A 24,561-nucleotide genomic window follows, 5' to 3' on the forward strand; every position below is an offset into this window, starting at 1 on the left:
ACAGGGCCACGTATAAACAGCTGTGCGTACACACCAGAGATGGGGACTCGAGTTTGAGACTCGGACTCGAGTGCGACTTAAGTCGCACAAACAGTGACTTCAGACTCGACTTGAGACTCGTCCTCGAAAGACTTCAGACTCGACTCGGACTCGACCTCCGGGACTCGTGAACAATGTTAATTTTTAGTAAACGTAAGATGAGCTCGCTGTTAGAGTTGTGACGTTCGCGAACGAACCGATTCTTTTGAACGGCTCATAAACATGAACGATGGGAGCCGAGTCACGGCTGGAGGGGAGCCGTTCTTTCTGTCGCTCTTTTTTCCTATGCATGTTTCAGAGAGCGTGTTTCACACAGATGCACACAAATGAGCTCCTCCGCGAGACAGAACAGTTATAGGGGGAGGGGCGCACCCAGCGCAGGCCAACCCTTTATAGCGTGATGATATTAGTTATTAGTTGTGCACGCATCCTTCACGTGAGTACTCCAGTGGAAAAAAACCTGCGTGCCTCTGTCATTGGGTAGGAGCGGAGCCATGACGTTTTGCACAGATATTCATTGCAGCCCACTTTGTTATTGTTCATTGACTTGAAGGGGCTGATGTCCTATTTGCAAAGTTTACAGTAGTAATAGTATGTAGACATTTCCATTTTATTTATTCTAATTTTATCTACTTTAAATATTTTTTGTTCTCTATCAAAATGTTCTTGTGTGATAACAATGTTCTTGTGTGGAAGTGTTTGTAGTAAAAGCTGTTTTGCACAGAAATTCATTGCAGCCGGCTTTGTTTTTGATGTTTATTTGTGAGTAGGTATTGTATGAATAACATAAGTCAGCGTAGCTTTGTTCATTCTTAAGCCAGACAAGAGGTGTGCAGCTATACAGCCAGGACAGACAGAAGGCCATTAGCCTACTGAATCCATAAATGCAAAATACAGATATTAACTTAAAAGTAAAGCATTCTCGGTGTTTTTGTCATGTTGCAATAGCCTGTTTACACTGATTATATACCAAAATCAAAGTTGATATTGTATGATAATAGATAGAGTTGTCATAATAACATATTACATGCTTTGAATTCCTTATATATAGCTATGCAGTGTTCTAAGCAGCTTGGATGGGTCGCTGTACGTGATGCAACATTTATTATAACCAGAGACTTAATATAATAAAGAGACTTGAGACTTGACTTGGACTCTAGCTCAGAGACTTGAGACTTGACTTGGACTCTAGCTCAGAGACTTGAGACTTGACTTGGACTCTAGCTCAGAGACTTGTGAGCATCTCTGGTACACACACACACACACACACACACCTGAGTTCAGCAGTTCTCTCAGTTTGTCCTCATCACCATAGTCAGACGACATGTCATCATCAGTGTCTGATCTGCAAGCATCACCCTGAAAAAGAAACAGAAATGACATTTAAAGGCTAAAATTTTGAATTCAGAATAATGAATCATCATATTTTCACATCAACTCAATCCTCACAAGGCCAGCATAAATAAATGCAGAACAAACACAATTACATTTGCTCTTTCAAGGGTATGCAACTCTCTACCTTCTAATCTCATGCTTAGTTAACTTAAGTTGTCCTCGTCCTTTGAGTCATTGCAACTTCCTTTTCCTATGCATTTACAATCAACAGGACACAGCATTTTGACCCATTCAAAAAGGAAATTTCACTAGAATTAAATTAGAAATTTAATTTATTGTGAAAAGTGAGCTTTAACACCCAAATGAACCAGGCTGTGTAATTCCTGGATGGATTATGCCACACAAGCAATGGCCACTGAGATTCAATATTTTACACTCAAACATCTCCTGTTGTGAATATGTCAAAAATAAAGAGTGACTTTAAAAAAAGTGAAAAAGGGAGAAAAGCAGGAATGAATAAAAATCATGTATTATTTATTACTTATTCTTTTTTTTCCGAAATAGTGTGATTCATGCAAGTGACTAAATCTGATTTATACATTTATTTATATAGTTTTTGTATTTTTATTTATTGATTTATGCATATTTGGTTATGTAGTTATGGCTAGATGGGTTCTGTTTGGCTTGTGTCTCAAAATTTAATGAAAACTTAAAACAAAATATAAAAGTTAATAAAAACAATGAGTCTATAGTAAAACCACTTTCAATGAAGAAAATATTCCATGGTTGCTTTTAAAATTCCATGCTTCAAATTCACAATGAATATTCATGCATGATGTAAAGGGATAATTCTAATATTTTATTTGTTTTGAGATCAATACTGTTTGCAAAGAGGAAGAAATCCTGCAAGTAACTTTATCTTTTCATGCATTTAAAATCAACATGAAATAACATCCAGACCGATTTAACCGGAAATGGGTTTGTTCCCAAAAATTTTTATCAACAAGTATAATAATAAAACACTATATACATTCATTCCTATTAAAGCAACTGTATTAAAGTTTTTCAGTCAAGAGTACTGATTGATTTTTCTCTTTGTGTTTGGTTTTTTATTAACATTAAGGAATAGTTAACCTAAAATGTAAATAGGTTAGTGTTTTATTTTTTTAGACCTTCATGAAATCACTCAAAAGTTGTTTTAAACCATAATGAGCTTCCGTCTTCTGCTAAACATAAATGCTATTTTGAAAAAGGTGGAAAACCAAACAGTTCCTGATCCACAGTGACTTTCATAGTATTTTTCCTACTATCAAAGTCAATGTGGCAACTGTTTGGTTACCCAGATTCTTCAAAATATGTAATTTTTTTGTGTTCAGCATGAGCAATATATTAATATAGGTTTGGGACAACATGTAAATGAATAAACAATTTCGGGTGAAATATCCCTTTAATTACAGTTGGCAGCATGTAGCCTACTGTCCCTATTAGACCTGCACTCATCTAATATACACACATACATCTGTTTCTTTTAGTTGTTTACTTCTATTTTACACATAACCAACTGAGTTTATACATAAACCTTGTGTGTTTTGACAGTATTAGCACAAAACATAACTTCGTTCAGTAATCAGGCACAGTTTGACTGACTTTTTCGTTTTCATGCGCAAGCTTTGAGTGTGCTCAGAAAAACCGCACATCAGAACAGCACACGAAGGAAACGTTTAAATAACCAGTAAGGCTTTAAACCAGATGCAAAAAAATTACTGCAAGTGCAGTGTCCCATTAGAGTAATGCCTTGTCCTAATAATACCCACACTTGCGGTCTTGGCCACTTAAGAGTGCATGCTCGCGACAGGAAGTACGTGCGCAATACTGTCCAGATCTTAAAAATGTAAAGGCTTAGTGTATCCCATCATGCATCATGTTGTGGAAATAAATCGTGAGACTTTTTGAAGTCTGTATTTATTTTGTACTTCATTTGCAACTGGTTTTTATTACTCAATTAGAAGCACCACAAATTAAAGTGTGTCCCATCACATAATGAAAAGCATTTTCCTATGAAGCACATCATCACACCAGCTGCAGCTCAGGCTCTGTGCATATGCACTGCAGATGAGTTTCATCCACATGAAAATTACACACACAGACCAAACATACACCAATCCACACAATCAATCTTTGATGTGTCACCAAACTTGAAAGGAAACAAGAGCGTGTTTTTCTTGTGGTCTTCATCCTCACTTGAACACTTGTGCCAAATACAGGAAATACTTCATATTAGTATTCAAGTGATCTAGTGCAAAGACAGCAAATTGTGGGTATTTGGACAAGGCATAACTCTACCGCTGAGTTTACACTGATGTTAATGTATGTCGCAGTATATTGATTTGGCGGCGCCAGAACTGCAGCTGATAGAATGCGCGCTGTAAAACAATACAAAGATATTTCTTCAAAAGCATGAACAAAACTCTTCATATAGCACACCCCTACCCCCGGCAGAAATCGTGGACCGGGGTAGACCAAACTGAAAGGGCCTCAAAGGGGCAGCTCAAGCCCCCAGGGCCACACCCCCGCCTGTGCATGCCACTTTCCATAAGGTTTTTATTTGAGTGAAACAGGATATTTCAGCTGAAATAAAATTCCAACAGGAACAGATTTTATTGTGAAAGTTCTCTGTTCAATACCAAAACAAACTAGGTTGTGTACTTCCTAGATGGGTTATGTCACACAAGAAACAGCCATTGAGATTTTTTCATTTGAACTCCAAAATCTCCTATTAAATTTTATTTTTTAAAGTAATGGAACAAGGAGCAAAAAAGCAGGAATAAATGAGAATCTGCAATTTCCGGCAGCAACAACCAGACAAGTGTGTGTAAATGTGTATTTGAGTATTGTTTAACTAAGTGTCCATTGTGTATGTGTGTGATATGTGTACCTTGCAGACAAAAGAGAGAGAGAGATAAAAGACGGAGAGGAAAAAAGGAACAACAGAAGGTTTGAGTGAAAGGGTTTTCCCATGAAACACATCACCACACCAGCTGCAGCTCAGCGTCTGTGCATGTGCACTGCAGATGAGTCTCATCTACATGAAAATTACACACACAAACCAAACATACACCAATCCACACAATCAATCTCTTTGATGTGACACCAATAACGAAAGGAAACAAGAGCGTGTTTCTTAATTTCCATGTGCGCTCAAAGGAAACCCTTTTTTTTCATGGTGTGCATAATGGTTACTGTGCTGTAATTGAGTTAGAGTGTAATAATTCTAGTCCTCTGATAGCATCTCACTCTTAACATGAAAAATCCCCTCTTGGAAACTCAATTAAACGCAATATGGCCATATCTAATTCAGTTGTGCAGTGGATTCAAGCAGATGTTTCAAACTAGAGGAAGTAGTTTCAGGAAGTTACAGTAGTAGAACCCAAGATTTAGAGACTTCAGAGAATTTAGAGAATCTAGTTCAACCAAAAATAAAAATGTGCTGAAAATGTATTCACCTTCAGGCCATTCAAGATGTCGGTGAGTTTGTTTCTTCATCAGAACAGATTTGGAGAAATTGAGCATCACTTGCTCATTATTGGATGCTTTGCAGTGAATGGGTGCCATCAGAATGAGAGTCTAAACAGCTGATAAAACCATCACAATAATCCATAACCAATCCACACCATTCCAGTCCATCAGTTAACATCTTGAAAAGTAAAAAGCTGCATGTTTGTAAGAAGAAAAAAAAAAAACCTTCAATAAGGTCCAAAGTCCATAATAAAGCTTCCTCCAGTGAAAGTCCATCCCCTGTTGTTTCTCGTATCAAAATCCAAAGAGATATTTTCTTTTCTGGACTGTTTTTACTAAATGTGCTTGATCGAGGCATATTTCTCTACTGATTCACTCACTTTTTCACTGGAAAATGCAACATAACGAACAGAGAACTCATAATGTATTTAGAATTACAGGATTGAAGTTAAAAAAGCCTTGATGGATTTATTTATTGTAAGCAGTTTTTCACTTCACAGTATGTTAACTGATGGACTGGAGTGCTATGGATTATTTGTGAATTATTGCTATGTTTTTATCAAACATTTGGACTCTCATTTTGACGGCACCCATTCACTGCAGAGGATCCATTGTTGAGCAGATGATGTAATGCTACATTTCTCCAAGTCTGTTCAGATGAAGAAACAAACTCCTTTATATCTTGGACGGCCTGAGGGTGAGTAAACTTTCATCAAATTTTCATTTTTGCAAAGCTGCATTAGATACAAAATATCAAAGGAACTGGTATTTATTTATTTTAAATAAACATATTACAAACCCAATTTTCAAGCAAAACATTTTAAGAAAAAAAAAAAACATATATTGTACTGTAGCCCCTAGTCCAACATCTGACATCTTACCTCAGCTTGAAAGCCCTCTACTAAGATGGCAACCAGTAAATTGAAGAGGACATAATTCCCAAAGGTCATCAAGGCCACAAAGTACAGAGCTGCCCAGGGGGAGGTGGAGGCCATGCCGTTATACAGAACAACATTCCAGTCCTCCTGGGTCAAAATCTGGAGAGACACAGGACGACTCTTAGCACAAATTGGTGATTTTTAGCATAAACATCACATTTTAAACTACTGTCTTACATTATGAGTGGGTAAATACTGTAGTTTATTATACCAATAAAGCGTCTAAATGCTATTAAAAACATCAAAATGTTATTTATTGCATATATTACAACAACACCTCTATGTGTACTGCATTCCTTGAAAGAATCAGTATTTTGGCTATAATGATTAATGGTGTATTTATAGTAACAAAAACAACAGTATATTTAATTTATACATTATATATTTAAAAACATGAAAAACCAAAACCGAGCACTAATTAATGTGCATGATGTAGACATTTTATGCCAAATTATTCTCACTGCAGTCCTACTTACCTGATTTACAAAATTTAATCAATATTGATACAATAATAATAACAATAATACTAATACTAATAATAAAAATAAAACAATAATACAATATGTAAACAAATATCAATATTATTAAAAATTACTATTTTATGATTATTATCATCATTGTCACCAATATTATTATTCTTATTTTTTTTTCATGAAACACAAATTACAAGTTTGTCCAGCATAAAATGCTAATTCCCCTAATAAAATATCAACATTATTATTACTGAATTAAACCTATTAGACTTAAGTAATAATAAGTAATATAAGATATACATTTAAACTTTCTTTTGGTTCATTTTCAATTCAACTGCTAGTTTGTTTTCACTCCAGCACATTTCACACAGACATCCACCACAGAACCATCTCTCTCTTCCTGCAGACTGATTTAGAACTGAGGAAAAACAGCAGGTTCAGTCTGCAGTTTATATTCTGCTTACAAACGTTCACACACACACACACACACACACACACACACTCCCACCCACACCGACAGAAATAGAGATTAGGGAAATGAAAGGCTTCCGGGACCGAAGAAACCCTGACTCCGATGGCTTCCCTCAGGGCCTGGAGTTAATACAGCACCATATCAGTATTTGCACAAGTGTCACCACCGGTGACCTCATCACACTACCCAATACTGCAGGGAGAGGTCTGATGACCTCATCATGTCTGCAGTAATAAAGGGCAGGTTTCGATGACCTCAGCAATTTCAACTCTGACACAACTTGTAGAAGTTTAAATAATCCCAGTCTTAAAATTATGACTGACACACACACAAACACAAACATTCATACAATATACAGCAAATCTGAGCTGCTGCCTAATAGACAGATGACCGCAAGAGGATTTGAGCATTTAGCTGAATTATATACTAATGTTTAGACGGCAGAAGAAAAATATAGGTTTGCTTAAATACTTTACAAACAATGTGAGACCAACTTATTTAAATATTCATAAATATATAAACGTACAGCTTCAGAAATGGCTGTTTAGCTCTGACACCCAAGGATTTGTTACTTCATTTAGGGGAGGCTAAATACCCACAATCCCTTGCCTCAGCATTTTTGCAAAATGCTGCTGTTCCTACATTGACAAGTGAGTTTTTAATCAAAACTTGCCTCTGAAGACTAAAAATGCTATTTCTGGACTATGAATACAAGTCTCTGTAAGATTTCAACCGTCAGTTTAGTGACCTACAGACATCTGGTGCTCAGCAAAACTGCAGATTTCAGGAACAGCAGCTTCAAAAACTAGTTGTGTAGTGTTTTATCTTTCATTATCTCCTTCCCCGCCATTGATGACTTATCTCATCTTTTAAAAGAAAATGCTTGCCCGCCATTGACAAGTTTTTATGGCTTTTTGTGTTTTCACTGTTATACTCAAGGTGCGCTATTACACATTACGCTATAATTACACTATAAACACATGTGAACACTATGGAGAAACCAGCAATCTCTTATGTAAACAGATGCATATGAGAAATACTGATCATCAGAAATAGACAGCATATAAATGAAAACTACATAATGTTACAGAATAAAATGTTGATCCATGAAGTGGTATAGTCTGTGCAAGCTTTGGAGGTGTTGATGGAAAGCGATTTACTGGATTTATGCTTTGATAACCATACTGAATTTTATCCAGATGTAGTTTTTGATAAAAATGTGATTCTCACCTTTTTGCTCAAAATTATGAATTTTTTATAAAACCTACCTATTTTAAAGTATTGATAAAAAAACGAATGCTTTGAGCTAGAATAAAACATAAAAAAATAAAAAATTAAATTAGTTTAAAAGTAGAGGCTATGATCTTTATTTTGGTGTATTGCGTATTCAAATATTCATACACCCAAATATACTGGATGCCATCAATTTTTTGTGAAATCATCAGAAGCGCTGGTGGTGGCTGGCAACTTAAAAAAGAAAAATGCTGGTGGGGAAAGAGTTAAAGAGGATCTGTGTTACTTGAGCACAAAGTAGTATTTCCAACTATTAACAGAATACAACATCCATATATTGCTTATTGCAATCTTCTGACCTGGAATACAGTGACGATGGCCCAAAGAAGTGAGTCAAAGTTCTTCCTGTCCGACACAGTGTCTCCATTCTCCATCCGCAGAGTAAACTTACACCCAAACAGATGCATTCCCAATATACTAAAACACAGAAGACAAGAGAAAAAAAGGGAGTGACAATCATGAAAAAGTTACAAAATGAAAAACATATACTGCATTAAATGTAAGAATATCAGGGTTATTCCTAAATAACATTCGACACACAACTTAAAACCGATATAATAATTATTACAATACAGAACTTTAGTCAGATTATTTGAAAGAGCGGTCAAGTTTTTTTAATCAAAAAAGCAAGTTCCCTTTCACGCCTATTATATTTTAATGTGTTATTAACACAGAAATATATATATATATATATATTTTTTTTTTATTATTGAAATTAAAATATCATACAATATTCACTGTCAAATGTATTTATTTTCCTAAAAATACTATGTAAAATGCTCATATGTGCTAGTTTAGTAGTGAAATTAACCATTATGACAATGTACACTAAAGGTGACGTAAATATGTATTATGCTTACTTGACTTTATTATCATTAAATAAATGTAAAGCTATTACAAAACAATCATTACTTTTTTCCCTCAGTCAACTCTTATTAGTAGTAAGCAAGGTAGCTGTTAAGTTTAGGTATGGGGTTGACCTAAAATATGGTCATGCAGAATATGTGCTTTACAGATACTAATAAACAGCCAATATGCTTGTAATATGCTTGTTAATATGCATCTAGTTAAAAGTGAGATTTGGAACTTAAAAAATATTGTTACCAAAGAAACCTACTTCATTTCAGCTATGCAAAGGCAACATTTCTCACTTTTGTTTAGTTAAAGTTTAAATTACTAAAATAACTAAAACTAACTGTTTATTAAAACTAAAACTAAAACAACAAAATTTCTAAAACTTGAAATTATTAAAATAAAAAAGTGACACAATCTAAAATATGAATTCAAAATATATATAAAAAAAATAAAACAGTATACCGATGTATTAACTAACACTGGTATTATGAGTAAATACAGTACATGTGATGGGATTGAAATAATGAAATAATGTTGTGCTTTGGAAAATGAAAATGAACTGAATGACCAATCATATTCCTTCAAATGTACTAAAAAACCAACTGGGAAACAGTATATACAGAATGACTCTGCTCTCAGTCAGTACTACACAGTCACTACTTCTTTTATGGAAGAACTTTCATACAAACCTAAAGATGAAGATGAAGAGCATCAGCAGCATGCAGAAGGTGGCCACATTGTCCATGGTCTTCATCAGGACCACCAGCTGCCTGCGCAGAGCAGGGAGGAACCGCACCAACTTTAGCACCCTTAGCAAACGAAACGTCCGCAAAACCGAAAACCCACCGTCTGCCTGTCCAACGATCTCACACACACTGTAAAACCCAACAGACAGAACGTGTGTGGTCAAAATACACAGTATTTACAACAAATATACAGCGAACAGAACAGCAGAGAACCTGATGATAACGATGATCCCGTCAAAGATATTGTAGAGGTTGCTGATGTAGTCGAACAAACCACAGGCCGAAAGCTTCAAGAGCATCTCTAACGCAAACAAACTAGTGAAGACAATATTACTGATCTCCAACACGTCTGTCAGCTCATCCGGCTGAAAGAGAGAACGGATATACAATATTAGTCCAGTTTTCTGTGATACATCATAAGAACTAGTGCTGTCAACTAGTTGCATCCAAAATGAAACTAAAAGTTCAATCTAAACTAAAAACCAAAAGTTTTTGTTTACATAATATATGTGAGTGTACTGTGTATATTTATTATGTCTATATAAATACAAACACATACATGTATATATTTGAGAAAAAATTAATGTTTATATATTATAAATATTTTTCTGTAATATCAATTATATAAATATATACAAGTAAATATTTTATTGTATGTGTGTGTATTTATATAAACACAATAACTATACACAGTACCAACAAATATATTATGTGAACAAAAACTTTTTAATTTGGATGCGATTAATCACAATTAATTGTAGCACTAGTAACACCTAATGTAAATTTATGTGAACCTTTATGTCTACCAGAAAAAACAAAACAAAACAAAATGGTAACACTTTCTATGAGGCCCGTTTTAATAATACATTATAAGGTTTTTTTTAAGGCATTATAACAAATGCATAATGCATTATAAAAAAACGTCCCAAGGTTACGTATGTAACCCTAGTTCCTTGAGGGAACGAGACGCTGCGCCGTAAAACGCTTTGGGGAACGTCCCTGACGAGACCGACTCTGAATATCGTGTGCAATCTGTCCAATGGACGAGCGTGACGTCACGGAGCGGGGTGACGTAGCGACCAGGAAGCTATATAAGCACGTGCCGTGCAGCTGGCTTCAGCTTCGAGTAGGGAAGCAAGCGCCGGCAGGGGTGCCGGGAGTATGGCTCTGCGACGCAGCGTCTCGTTCCCTCAAGGAACTAGGGTTACATACGTAACCTTGGGACGTTCCTTTTCGGGAACTCGAGCTGCGTCGTAAAACGCTTTGGGGAACGATATGCCAACGCTGCCAGACTACCAAAGCCCTGCCTAGTGTGTATCCGAAGAGCACAGCTTAGGACGAGAGAACAGAAGAGCCCGGAGTGGCTCGCATATCAAGATCGTAGAATCTGACAAATGTAGAGGGCGTGGACCACCCCGCAGCGTTGCAGATGTCCAAGAGGGACACACCTGCTGAGAAGGCCTTGGAGGCCGCCATACTCCGAGTAGAGTGAGCCTTGGCCCCCAAAGGGGGGGGAATACCAGAGGACTCATAGGAGATGTTGATAGCCTCGACTATCCAACGACTAAGGGTCTGCTTGGTGGCAGGAGAACCCCTATTAGTAGGACCGTAGCATACAAGCAATTGGTCGGACTTTCTCCACAGGGCAGCTCTGTGGACATATGCGTTCAGTGCTCGCACTGGACACATACAATTTAGCTTCTCTTGGTCTGGCTCCCGAAAGGGAGGAGGACAAAAGGCCTGCAGTACGATAGGTTGTGGCGTTACAGAGGGAACCTTTGGAACATAACCCGCTCGAGGGTATAAGAATGCTTTGGCCATACCAGGGGCAAAGTCTAGATAGGTAGGGGCCACCGAGAGGGCCTGGAGATCTCCAACTCTTTTTAGTGAGGTGATTGCCAGTAACAGGGCAGTTTTAAGTGTCAGATGTCTATCTGAGATATCTTGTATTGGCTCGAATGGAGCTTTACAAAGAGCCTCTAGAACCACAACCAAATCCCATGGGGGAATACGGGACCGTACCGGAGGTCTCAGCCTCAGTGCACCTCGGAGGAAACGTGTAACTAGGGGGTGTCTACCCACTGACTGATCATTGAAAGGGACATGGAAAGCAGCTATGGCCGCCACGTACACCTTTAAGGTGGAGTGGGATAACCCCGCAGAGAGCCTAGCTTGTAAGAACTCCAGAACTGTACCAACTGGGCAGTTAACAGGGTCAAGGAGGCGATCTCTGCACCATGAAGTAAAGAATGACCACTTCAGGGCGTACAGTTTCCTCGTAGAGGGAGCTCTGGATTGGAGTAGGGTCTCAACAACCTCAGTTGAGAGACCAGCTGCTAACAGATGTGCCCCCTCAGGGGCCACACCCACAGCTTGAACGACTCCGGGCGAGGGTGAATTATCGTGCCCTGCGCCTATGGAGCCAGAAGAGTCTCAATAAAGATAAATGCACACACTACAGTCACATATGCACACACAGGATTCATAGATGCACACACATGATTCATAAATACACACACAAGATGCACAAATGCGCACAAAATTCACAAATGCACACACAAAATTTAAAAAGCACAGAAGATTCACAAATGCATACACAATTCAGAAATGCAAACAACATTTACAAATGCACTCAAGATTCACAAATGCACAGGACAAGATTCACAAATGCACAGGACAAGATTCAGAAATGTATTTCTGATGCACACACACATATATCTTGATTCACAAACTGCTTGCGGTCTGTGAACTTCACTGCATTTGTGTGTGAATTTGGAGACTCCCCTGACTTGGCTCAACACACAAATGCTTTTTTTTAAACAGGGAATGATCAGCAACCAATCAGATATCTCCCTTCTTTTAGCCAATCACAAGAATGCACCCCATTGGGGGGATTGTTTACTTATAAGCCAATCACATGAACGTGTTCACACAGCAATTGTATTAAATTGTATGAAAATACAGATGTTTAGATTACAATTCAGGTTTATTTTTTATTATTTTTTACTAAATATAAATTTAAAAATGTCTCAATACATATAGCCCAGTGACTGCAGAAAAAAAGTTAACCATGGATTCATAAATTTGCAATAGGCAATTATTTCATTTTATTGAAATATTTTAATGAAAGTAAAAAAAAAAAATGTTTAAACCTATATGAATATTTAAATATATCTAAATATTCTTTTGGATGCAATATAGAAATCACTTTAATTATAATATTCAGTCCCTTCATGAAGAGAGAGTCAGTGGTCCGCTGCGAGAGGAAAGTGGCTCTCTGGCTGCGAAAAGTGGGTCTCCGGCTGTCGTTCGCTTAGGAAAGTGAGTTGATCACTGCGTGAGGAAAGTGAGTCGTTCACTGCGTGACTCGTGAGGAAAGTGAATCGTTCGCTGAGGAAAGTGAGTCGCTCGCTGGGTGAGGAAAGTGAGTCGTTCACTGCGTGACTCGTGAGGAAAGTGAATCGTTCGCTGAGGAAAGTGAGTCGCTCGCTGGGTGAGGAAAGTGAGTCGTTCGCTGCGTGACTCGTGAGGAAAGTGAATCGTTCGCTGAGAAAAATGAGTCGTTCGCTGCGTGTCTCGTGAGGTAAGTGAGTCGCTCGCTGGGTGAGGAAAGTGAGTCGTTCGCTGCGTGACTCATGAGGATAGTGAGTCGTTCGCTGCGCAAAGTGGGTCGCTGGCTGCGCAAAGTGAGTCGCCGGCTGTGTGAGGTAAGTGAGTCGTTCGCTGAGGAAAGTGAGTCGTTCGCTGCGTGAGGAAAGTGAGTCGTTCGCTGATTGACTTATAAGTAAACAATCCCCCACGTGGGGTGCATTCTTGTGATTGGCTAAAACAAGGGAGATATCTGATTGGTTGCAGATCATTCCCTGTTTAAAAAAAGGCATTTGTGTGTTGAGCCAAGTCAAGGGAGTCTCAAAATTCACACACAAATGCAGTGAAGTTCACAGACCGCAAGCAGTTTGTAAATCAAGATATATGTGTGTGTGCATCAGAAATACATTTCTGAATCTTGTCCTGTGCATTTGTGAATCTTGAGTGCATTTGTAAATGTTGTTTGCATTTCTAAATTGTGTGTGTATTTCTGAATTTTGTGTGCATTTCTGAATTTTGTATGCATTTGTAAATCTTCTGTGCTTTTTAAATTTTGTGTGTACATTTGTGAATTTTGTGTGCATTTGTGTATCCTGTGTGTGTATTTATGAATTATGTGTGTGCATGTATGAATCCTATGTGTGCATATGTGACTGTAGTGTGTGCATTTATCTTTATTGAGACTCTTCTGGCTCCATATGCGCCTGTGAGAGTAGGTCTGTCCTGATCGGTATCTCCCACGGAGAGCCGTCGAGGAGCGAGACTAGATCTGAGAACCATACTTGGCCCGGCCAGAACGGGGCTACTAATAGAAGACGGACCCCGTCCTGGCGTACTCTCGCCAGAACTCCCGGGAGCAGAGCGATAGGGGGAAAAGCGTACAGACGAAGCCTCGGCCAGGTCTGTACCATAGCGTCCAGTCCCAGAGGAGCTGGATGAACTAGAGAGAACCAGAGGGGACATTGCGATGTCTCTCGAGTCGCGAAGAGGTCCACCTGAGCTTTGCCATACACTCTCCATATCTGCTTCACCACCTCGGGGTGAAGCATCCATTCCCCGGGCCTCGGCCCCTGCCTCGACAGTATGTCTGCTCCCACATTCAATCTCCCAGGAATATACACTGCTCTGATCGAGAGGAGTTTGCCCTGGGACCAGAGAAGGATCTGGTATGCCAGCTTGTACAAGGGGCTTGAGCGCAGACCCCCCTGGTGATTGATATAAGAGACCACTGATGTGTTGTCGGTGCGCACCAACACATGGTGACCTCTCAGGTCTGGGAGGAAATATTTTAATGCTCGATAGACTGCTAACATCTCTAGGCAATTGATGTGCCACGTCAGGTGGCGACCACTCCACAGACCGCGGGCAGGGTGGCCACTCATGACCGCACCCCAACCGGTGAGGGACGCGTCTGTCGCTAGCGTTACACGGCGACGAAGAGCTCCCAGCACCGGGCCCTGATTCAAGAACCAAGGTTTCTTCCACATGTCTTAGGCACGAAGGCATCGCCGCGTGACCTTGATAAATCGAAGTGGATTTCCCCTCGGGGAAAAGCCCTTGGACTTGAGCCACCACTGTAGGGGTCTCATGTGCAGCAGGCCAAAAGGTATCACGTTGGACGCAGCTGCCATCAGCCCTAACAATCTCTGGAATTGTTTGACAGTGAGTGACTGGCCTTCTTTGACTCTCTCGACTGATGTGAGGATCGACTCGATCCGCGCAGGAGACATACGTGCCTGCATCGTGGTCGAATCCCACACTACGCCTAGATAGGTGGTTCTCTGAACTGGAGAAAGTACACTCTTCTTGGCATTTAGTCTCAAACCCAGCTCCCATATGTGCGAGAACGACATCTCGATGTCGAACCGCCATCTGCTCTGATTGAGCTAGGATCAACCAATCGTCGATATAATTTAGAATGCGGATGCCCTGCATACGGAGGGATACCAGAGCCGCATCTACACACTTCGTGAACGTGCGGGGTGAGAGTGCAAGGCCGAAGGGAAGTACTCGATATTGATAAGCTTTGCCCCCGAAAGCGAACCTCAGAAACTTCCTGTGTTGTGGAAGGATGGATATGTGGAAGTATGCGTCTTTGAGATCTATGGTGACAAACCAGTCCTCGGATCTGATTTGAGCTACAACCTGCTTGACAGTGAGCATTTTGAACTTCAGTGACATAACTGAGCGGTTCAGGAGACGTAAGTCTAAGATCGGACGCAACCCCCCATCCTTCTTTGGAACTATGAAATACCGGCTGTAAAATCCGGATTCCCTGTCTAGAGGAGGGACCACCTCGATGGCCTCCTTCCTTAATAGGGCTTTCACTTCTTGTTCCATAACCAGAGCCTGCCGGGGGCCGACCACAGTCGGTGTAACCCCGTTGAATTTCGGTGGTGGATGACCGAACTGAATGCAATAGCCTTTTTCTATTGTACGCAGGACCCAATGAGATACATTTGGCAGTAGCTTCCACGCTGCTAAATAATCTACTAAGGGAATCAGTCTCTCGAGACTGACCTCTGGTGTAAGAGGCCCCCGAAGGGGCGGCGAGCATCCCAGCTCCGCTGCGCTCACGGGCGGAAATAGCTGGGAGTAGTACTCGCTGGAGGCCGCTGCGCCCTGAAACTCTGGCAGGGTTGGCAGGCCGACCTCCTGAGGGCACTGAGGTGAGGCGGGCACCGTATACTGAGGTGGACCGCGCTCTACCCCAGTAGGGGCTACCCTCTGGACCCTGATGTCAGGACCTTTTCGTCGAGGACTTCCGGGCCTCGATAACTGTTCTCAAATCGGGCTTTTTAACTCTGGAAGTCCCTGACTCAGAGCGTCGCTGGGGTCCTCGGTCCCGACGTGGGGGAACACGAGCGGCGACACTCTGTTTTTGCGCTTCCCGGTATGAGGAGCCGGTATGTGGCGTGGTGATCTCCCGCCCAGATGCACCACGAGAGCGACGAGGGAGGAAATTCTGGAACGCCGCCGCCTGTTTGTGTGCCTCCTGGAACCTGTCGACGACAGTGTTGACTGTGTCGCCAAACAGGCCCGAGGCCTGGAGCGGGGCGTCCAGAAGGCAGACCCTGTCTCGTTCTTTTATCTCTGACAGGGTCAGCCACAAATGCCTCTCCGCGGCCACTAAGGCTGCCATAGACCGCCCAATCGCGCGAGCGGTCTCTTTAGTGGCGCGGAGGGAGAGATCAGCGGTCTTACTGAGTTCATCGATATCTTCAGACTTAATCCCCTCCCCCTCATCGATATCTCTCAGCAGGTCGGCCTGATAAGCTTGAAGGACTGCCATGGTGTGAAGGCAAGCCCCAGCCTGACCTGCTGCCACATAACCTTTGCCCACAAGCGATGATGTAACTTCGAATCGCCCTTCATATACTTGGTCTTTTGCTTTGACTTAGGCATTATTGAGCTGTATTAGCGATCTTTTTATGGCTAAGAGACAGACAACAATAAATAGGACCAACGGGACAGACTGTTTAACATGCACACACAGAGCGCTTGCTGACAGAGCGAAGCTGAAGCCAGCTGCACGGCACGTGCTTATATAGCTTCCTGGTCGCTACGTCACCCCGCTCCGTGACGTCACGCTCGTCCATTGGACAGATTGCACACGATATTCAGAGTCGGTCTCGTCAGGGACGTTCCCCAAAGCGTTTTACGACGCAGCTCGAGTTCCCGAAAAGGAACTTAATATATATTGTATCATATCATGAATATTCATAATAAAAGTTTTGATATATTATAATATTCACTTATTTGTGGTTATAGCTTGATTTATAACACAATGAAAATGATGCATCCACTTTTACAATGGATTATATTTTCACAGTTATAATGTATTATAAGTCTCATATATTGCCATTTTTCTGATGCTACTTCACTTAAAGTGGTCTAAGACCACTTATAAATAGTGGTAATAATAATAATAATAATAATAATAAAAATTATATCAAACAGTCATAAGATCAGATACCAGATCAGATGAATGTGTAATATGACACATTTGCTTTGAACTATTTGTATTGTAATATTAGTTTGATTATTTTGATGGTACCCTTTAGACAACTGTTAATAAGTAACTCTGCAACTACATGTCAACTAGCGTTCATTGGCGTATTAGTATGTCTGCTAATGTAAATATATGCTAACACTTTATTTTGATGGTCAACCAACAGATAAACTGACTATACTTCAGCTTATTCTACCATGCTAGATTCTACCATTCTTGAGCATACTGATACTCTAATGAGAGTTAAATGGCTAAGTTGAAAGTTGCTTGCAGTCGATTGATTAAGGGGATCATCAAAATAAAATGTAACCATATAAAACATTGCATTTTTTTTTTCAGTTGGAGTATTAAGCTCACATCAACTATTTAACATTAGCTCCACAGAAAGACTCAAATAATACTCAACATCTAACCACTCACAAGCTGTATATAAGATACTGCGCAGATCCTAATTAAACAATGTCAAGATATGATACAGTCCATTATACTGTAAATGAAGTAGATAGGATTAATAGGAGTTCATTGTGTGTTATAAATAATCATACTCTTAAACTTATAACCACAAGCACAGTACGTAAGCATTATTATGTATTATATTGTTGTTATGATTATTCATGAATTGATATAACATATTACACATATTTTTATAATGCATTATGCATTCATTATAATGCCTTAAGAATACCCTTATAAATACGGGCTTCATAGAAAGTCTTACCAAAAAAAACTTCTTCTTAGCAAGTCATGTTATCTGAGGAATTTGTAACACATACGTTGCTAACAGGAATGTATACAAAAGGAATGTATACAAAAGCTAAACTACAGTGTTGTTACTGTCATGACATTATATTTATGCTTCTCCTCTTTCTCTTGCCGAGGAAGAGCAGGCGAGCGCTGTTATGAACCGTGTCTACTGTAATGTAAATAATCATTTCCCTGGCAACAGTGTGAATGTCCTCTCTTCTGCCTCAAACCGGTTAATCTCAGACTCCTCTCAGTCTCACACTAATCCTAACCAAGGGGGTTAATTAAATGCAATATGAGCCAAAAACATGCATAGAGTCACACCGCAAACACAGTGCCGAGGGATCATGTTGTGTTACAATAAGTGTTTTTGAAACTGGGAATTTTTATTTGTATGTGTCAGCAAAAAACTGACATTAGAGGAAAACGGTATTGCTCAAAGTCACAATTTCATGTCAGGGGATTAACTGAGGTATTCATTATGGTTGTTTTTTATATGTTAATATGTTTCCTCTTTACATATTAGATGTTAAACTTACCAGGAGAAAGTATTTTGGGTTTTAACGTTTTAAATAAGTTTTAAATCAACATACTTTTAAAGCACACAATTGAAATTTGTAAAATAATAATAACAATGATATATATATATATATATATATATATATATATATATATATATATACATATACACACACACACACACACACACACACACCCACACACACACACACACACACACACACACACACACACACACACACACACACACACACACACACACACACACATTTAATCCATTTGAATAAGGGCCAAATAAATTTTTGGTCACTAACAAGTTGCACAGATGCAATAGTTTAAGATCCAAAATTACACAGACACACTGGAAGGTTATTATTTTTTAATCTAACATCATCCATCCATTTAATTACATAATTTATTTAAGTATTCAACTAAAGCTTAGTCCTCATTTTCAACTGGAACAAATCCCTTTAAACAATATTTTACTTTAAAGGGGGGGTACAATGGTGTTTCGTGTATTGAGAGTTGTTTACAATGTTAAAGAGATGGATTCTCGTGCTAAATTTGGCCAAAGTTAAAAAAAAATGATTTAGAAGAATGACTGAGAATTTCAGTGCCGAAAATCTTACTTCCGGGTTGGAAGTTGCGGCTGTTTTTTTTCCGATCTCGGATCTAATGACGTAGACGAGAACAGAAGTCCTTATATGAGCATTTCTCCTGGAAAAGCGTGCCCGCACACACACATTGATCAGAGGAGAGCGGGACCGCGCACATCAATGTGCTTCAAAATCATCGGCAGCGCTGCATAGAATTTGTTCGGGAATGCCTCCAAATAAGTGCATTTTTGGATGTCAGGGATTTACCGTGTTCAGCTTCTCCGAGAACCCAGCATTACATAAACAGTGGATGCAGTTTGTTTTTCCGGGGCAGCAAAGGAGTGTAGCAAGTGCCTTTGTCATTGGAGTGACGAATGTTTTATAAACAAGGCCAAACTCGACGCTGGATTTGCACATCGTTTGCTATTAAAACATGGAGCCATCCCTGTGATAAAAGACCCCATTCATGTAAGTACAATTGCATCACATTTCTGTATTTTGTTGGAAATCAGCACATAAGTGAATATATGTTAATGGAAACAACACGAAACATCAGTATTATAGCTCCACTCACAGCACACCTCCAGGAGCTCGGCTTTTTCTGGAAAGAATCGGAAAGCTGTATTTTTCTTTTACAAATATGATAAAACTAAAGACTTTTTGGATATATGAAGGATGCAGTACTACTCTTTAGGTACTCAAGATTAACATGAGATTAGGTGAAACTGTGTATGTTATATATCCTTTAACAATTGCTACTCCTGTACTCCTACTACTAATAAAGTATTATTTTTATTATTGGTATATGTTCAAATGGATTTGTTCTCGTGTTGCTGTATTGAAAATAAGGATTATGTTTTTGTAAAGTACTATATTAAAGGGGTCATATGATGCTTTTTTGAAATATCCTTACAAAACTCTGCATTTGAACAGTCAATAGCAAATACTTAAACTAATAACAAAACATACTTACAGTAGCTGATTCAGAAGCGCCAGATTGTCATAGCAAAGTCAGAATAACCTCTTCTCCTAGGTTCACAAAACAGTTGTCCATAAAATGCGTTGCTGTTCTGTTCTAAGTAATCTAAAAGATTCCTAAATGCATCTACTTTGGAAAGGCCAAATAAAGTGCTTTTCCTTTCGTCTAGATACACACAGCATCTCCCTGACATGGCTGCTTCAACACTAACTGCAGTTACTGAAACCACGCCTTTTTTCATTGCGTGAACATTTGGGGTGGAGTTATGCAAATATTTCCACATAGTAACGTAGACATGTGGGGGCGTGTTTGAATGAGCCGTTTTATGGGGGCGTGGCAGAGTGTTAACTTTGATAAAGAATATTTAGTTGGTTTTGAGACTTTAGTCTTTGCAACTTCAGGGATCTTACCTATGCATAATCGGCTTGTAACACTCCAAAGAGAAAGGAAAACTTGAAATTGCATCATATGACCCCTTTAAATAATAATAATAATAATAATTATTATTATTATTAAGTAATAAGTATTGGTATTGTTATCACAATCAAACAAACTAGCTTGATACATTTTTTTGTTTATTTTATTTAGTCTAAAAGTTATAGTTTATTTTAATACTTTTATAATTAAGTTACACGTTTTTATTTTGGCGTATGTAGTTTAGGCAAATCTGAGCAGTTTGTGAAACTGAAGAGACCTATATACGGGGTAACTAGAAAAAAAAAAAACATTGTGAATGCAAACACATCCTGGGATTGATTCTGGGATCGATCCCGGGTTGGGGACCTGGTAACATTTCCGGGTTCAGTCCCGGAACGAGCTCTGTGTGAACAATAGCCAGAACCAATGGCGTAAAGGATGTGTCGTAGTGATGACACACGTTATCATGCGACGGTTTTACCAGGTGTTTTGAAGGCAGATCAATGTTCGCGATTAAAAAATATGTGCAAACTGTAATGAAGCAGAGATCAGTTAGTGCCTCACCAACTTAAGTGAAAGTTAACGTGCCTAGCATTTTCAACTCATACTGTACAATGTCACGTGTCATTATGGGACCTTTACGGGTTGTGTGTGAATGCACGCACAGATACTGGGAAATCACTTGCAGTGTAAATGAACCAGAATCTAATGATCTGGGAACAATTACAATATAAACTCAGGTCTACTCAACGGGAACAACAACAACTCAGATGTTAATTAACCTCATTTGTGAGGTGTGTGTAAATGAGTGTATTATTTTCACCTGCTCATGGTACTCCACTCCCATGCTGAGTGTATTGATAAGGATTGCTATCATTATCCCTCTGTTGAAGTACTCGCTCTCCACAATCCGCCTCAAAATGGCTCTGGCATATTGAACACACATACACACACAGTTCTCATTCCCAGACTCCTTTTCATCCAAATCCTGGTTTCTTTTGCTCTGCTCTGAGTTGATGTCTGGCTCCTGTTTCTCTGGGTCCGATTCACTGGTGGAGTCGCAATTAACACTATCGCCTTCCTGGGCACAAATTGGGCAGGAGGATGAATCTGAAGACACCAGTCCCACCCTGGTGTCCACACACACACTTGAGCACGTGCCAGGATACACACCTGCAGTGAAGGATGACAGTATTTAATATCACACACAGGAAGGCTGGGGCTAGTCCAAGTCCAATCTACACAAATGCTTTCCTACGATGTTTTCCTATGTGTCTATACAGAAAGCAAAATAAATATATTCCTACTTTCTAGTTTGCTTCCTAATCTACAGTAGTTGTTTAATAAACCTGGTATTGTGTTTTACGAATATTGTTGGTTGTAACGAACTGCTTTTGTAAATTGCTTTGTATAAAAGCATCTGATAAATGCATAAATGTAAATGTAAAATGTAAATGTTCACTGCAGTAAATAGTGTGACAACTAGCCCCAGCCTCCCTGTTACATAAAATATTTTGTTATATAACCAGATAATTAGGCAATCCAGTGATGCATTAGTGACCTGATTACAGTTAACAACCCTGTGATTTGCTTTGATAAAAGTGATCGATACTATCCTTCTCGCATATTCAGGGCAAAATTTGCATCTGCTTTTTGAGACCCATATGCTGTGCCTGAGATTCAATTATCTCTTACATGAAATTCACAATGTGCATTACTGACATATTAGTTCATTTCAAATATATGGTATATTAACTGATGATACCAAACCCAGCCAAAAAATGAATGTGTACATGACTCGGTGAGTAATTTTTTAAATAATAATAATTTGGCACCAATTCTTCAGTTACCCTAATGGGATCAAACTGGACTTCTCTAAGATTTTATAGTTTTTAGTGTTAACTAAAATCACTGTTCTGCCATTTGCTGTTTTTGTCACCAATGTTATTGTGTTTGAATAATATGGTTACTAGGGGAGCTATAGGATTTTCTTTTTCAAACTGTTGTGAAATTAAATGCCACTGGCTTTCCTAAAGGATTCCTAACAAGAAATCTGTTTTAAGACTATTTTTTTTTACACAATTTAAAATTCACTACCACTTAAATGTTTGTGGTTAGTAAGATTTTTTTTTTAAAAAAAGAAACAAATACTTTCATTAAGCAAAGATGCATTTAATTGATTACGTAATCCAAGTAACATGTAATCAGTTAATACCCAGCTCTGATTATATTTATTAAATGCAATTTCACAGAAGTGTGGGTGAGGATGTACTTAACCTACAGGATGCTGAAACGAATCAAAGTTATGAATACATTTAGACCAAGATGTTGAAAAACCCAAGGCTTCTTCACCAGGTAATTTCAGGCAAAAGTCAAGAGGCACAAAAATAATGACTAGACAGTGTGTGAGTTTGTTCAGACGGTTCCCTCAATTCAATTTGGAATTATTAGGGCATGTCAAGTGCGCAAAGCCAAGAAAAAAAATAAAGAATTCCATTATCTACGTTATTAAGCTAAAACCCCAGAGACAGAATTTACTCTTAATCCACAAACTCAAAGTCAAATTTTAAACATGACAGCAGACCCAAAACATTTCACTTTTTGCACAGAGATTGCAATATTTGTACTTAAGGTTTAATTTTTATTTATTTATTTTTTGTGTGGTGGCCCCTAAAAGTAAACCTTTAATCCACAAATCATATAGCTCACACTTAATTTTGATAGTCCAGTTTAGATATTCTACTATCTATAAATCACTTTGTAACCTCATGTCAGTCAGCTAACTGCAGTTAATTTGCAACTCTCTTTGGATTATTAGTAGACTGTTAGTTTAGGGTTAAGGTTAAACAGAATAACTTGGCAATACTTGCAAAATTGACTTGTTGAGTATATTCAATTTTTCTGATGTGTGACCCATATCCAATATCTGCATTTCCAATACACACATTGTGAAACATTCCAGGGTAAATGTACCGATATGGTTTCCAGGTCTACAAAACAAAAACCAATTGTGTTTTTCCAGGGTTTTCAAGGGTTCACCTCTTTTGAAAAGCAGGGAGGATAGATCACTTTAAACTACAGATTAAAAACAAACAACCCGTGGCAAAAGTGTAAAAGTAGCCCAATTGCACTGGAAAACTGCGGACTTGGCAACACTGCTTACTGACCCGGAAAAGCGTCCACCTGATTTGATGTCATTCACCACTGTCGCTTTTTCAGTGATGTACAAATTGCATTGACAGGGGAATATCTGATCTGTCTGCATAGCAGACACAAATGCACATATCCAAATTATATAAGATTTATTTCCACATATGAATAAGGCCCGAAACTGATCTGAGAATTTTGGAATCCATGTACTTTTTTCCTGCTTACACGTTCGTGTGTCATTTCCGATCTCTGCCACGTAGGAGGAGAAAATCGGAATTGGGTTGCTTGAACCATGTAATGTAAAAACAAATAAATATACAAATAAATAAAGTGTTAGCAGATAGGAAGCAGACAGTATACTAATACTCTACTCACTGTAAGTTGACAAGTAGTTGCAGTTACCTGTGGTTAGTAGAATGTTTTTAGTAGACTATCAAAATATAGTATTACCTTAAAGATTAGTTCACTTCCAGTATAAAAATGCCCTGATAATTTACTCACCCCCATGCCATCCAAGATGCCATCCAAGATGTCTTTCCTTCTTCAGTCAAAAAGACAATATATATATATATATATATATATATATATATATATATATATATATATATATATATATATACACACACACACTTTTGAACCAAAAATACTCGTCTTTCACTAGCTCTGTTATGCGGTTGTATGACTTCACGTTCTACGCAATCACGCTGAAAAAGTAATGCGTGGTTAGTTCTCTGTCTGTGTACTTCAGTTCAAAATTGTAGGGTCAAGGGAAAAACTCATTTTCTCCTCTAACTTCATAATTGTCAGACCTTGTTTTACCAGTTTTTTTAAAGGGCAATTGATTTTCTTTGCACATTCACTTTGTAAACACTGGGTCAGTACTTCTGTC

The 24,561-nt window shown here is 38.8% G+C and overlaps 1 protein-coding gene across 1 annotated transcript in view; it reads right to left on the reverse strand.

Annotated features, from left to right (window-relative positions):
• Positions 1 to 24,561, reverse strand: part of LOC113044548 (voltage-dependent T-type calcium channel subunit alpha-1H-like) — an 87,099-nt gene that overhangs the window by 18,921 nt on the left and 43,617 nt on the right. Inside the window, exons 10-15 of the mRNA XM_026204628.1 lie at positions 21,346 to 21,695; positions 9,881 to 10,032; positions 9,611 to 9,796; positions 8,366 to 8,483; positions 5,772 to 5,927; positions 1,314 to 1,398 (exon numbers count right to left, since the gene is read on the reverse strand). Coding sequence (XP_026060413.1) covers positions 1,314 to 1,398; positions 5,772 to 5,927; positions 8,366 to 8,483; positions 9,611 to 9,796; positions 9,881 to 10,032; positions 21,346 to 21,695 — 1,047 coding nt within the window. The remainder of the gene's footprint in view (positions 1 to 1,313; positions 1,399 to 5,771; positions 5,928 to 8,365; positions 8,484 to 9,610; positions 9,797 to 9,880; positions 10,033 to 21,345; positions 21,696 to 24,561) is intronic.

Source organism: Carassius auratus, chromosome 26 (assembly GCF_003368295.1).
Source record: "Carassius auratus strain Wakin chromosome 26, ASM336829v1, whole genome shotgun sequence".
Taxonomy (NCBI): domain Eukaryota; kingdom Metazoa; phylum Chordata; class Actinopteri; order Cypriniformes; family Cyprinidae; genus Carassius; species Carassius auratus.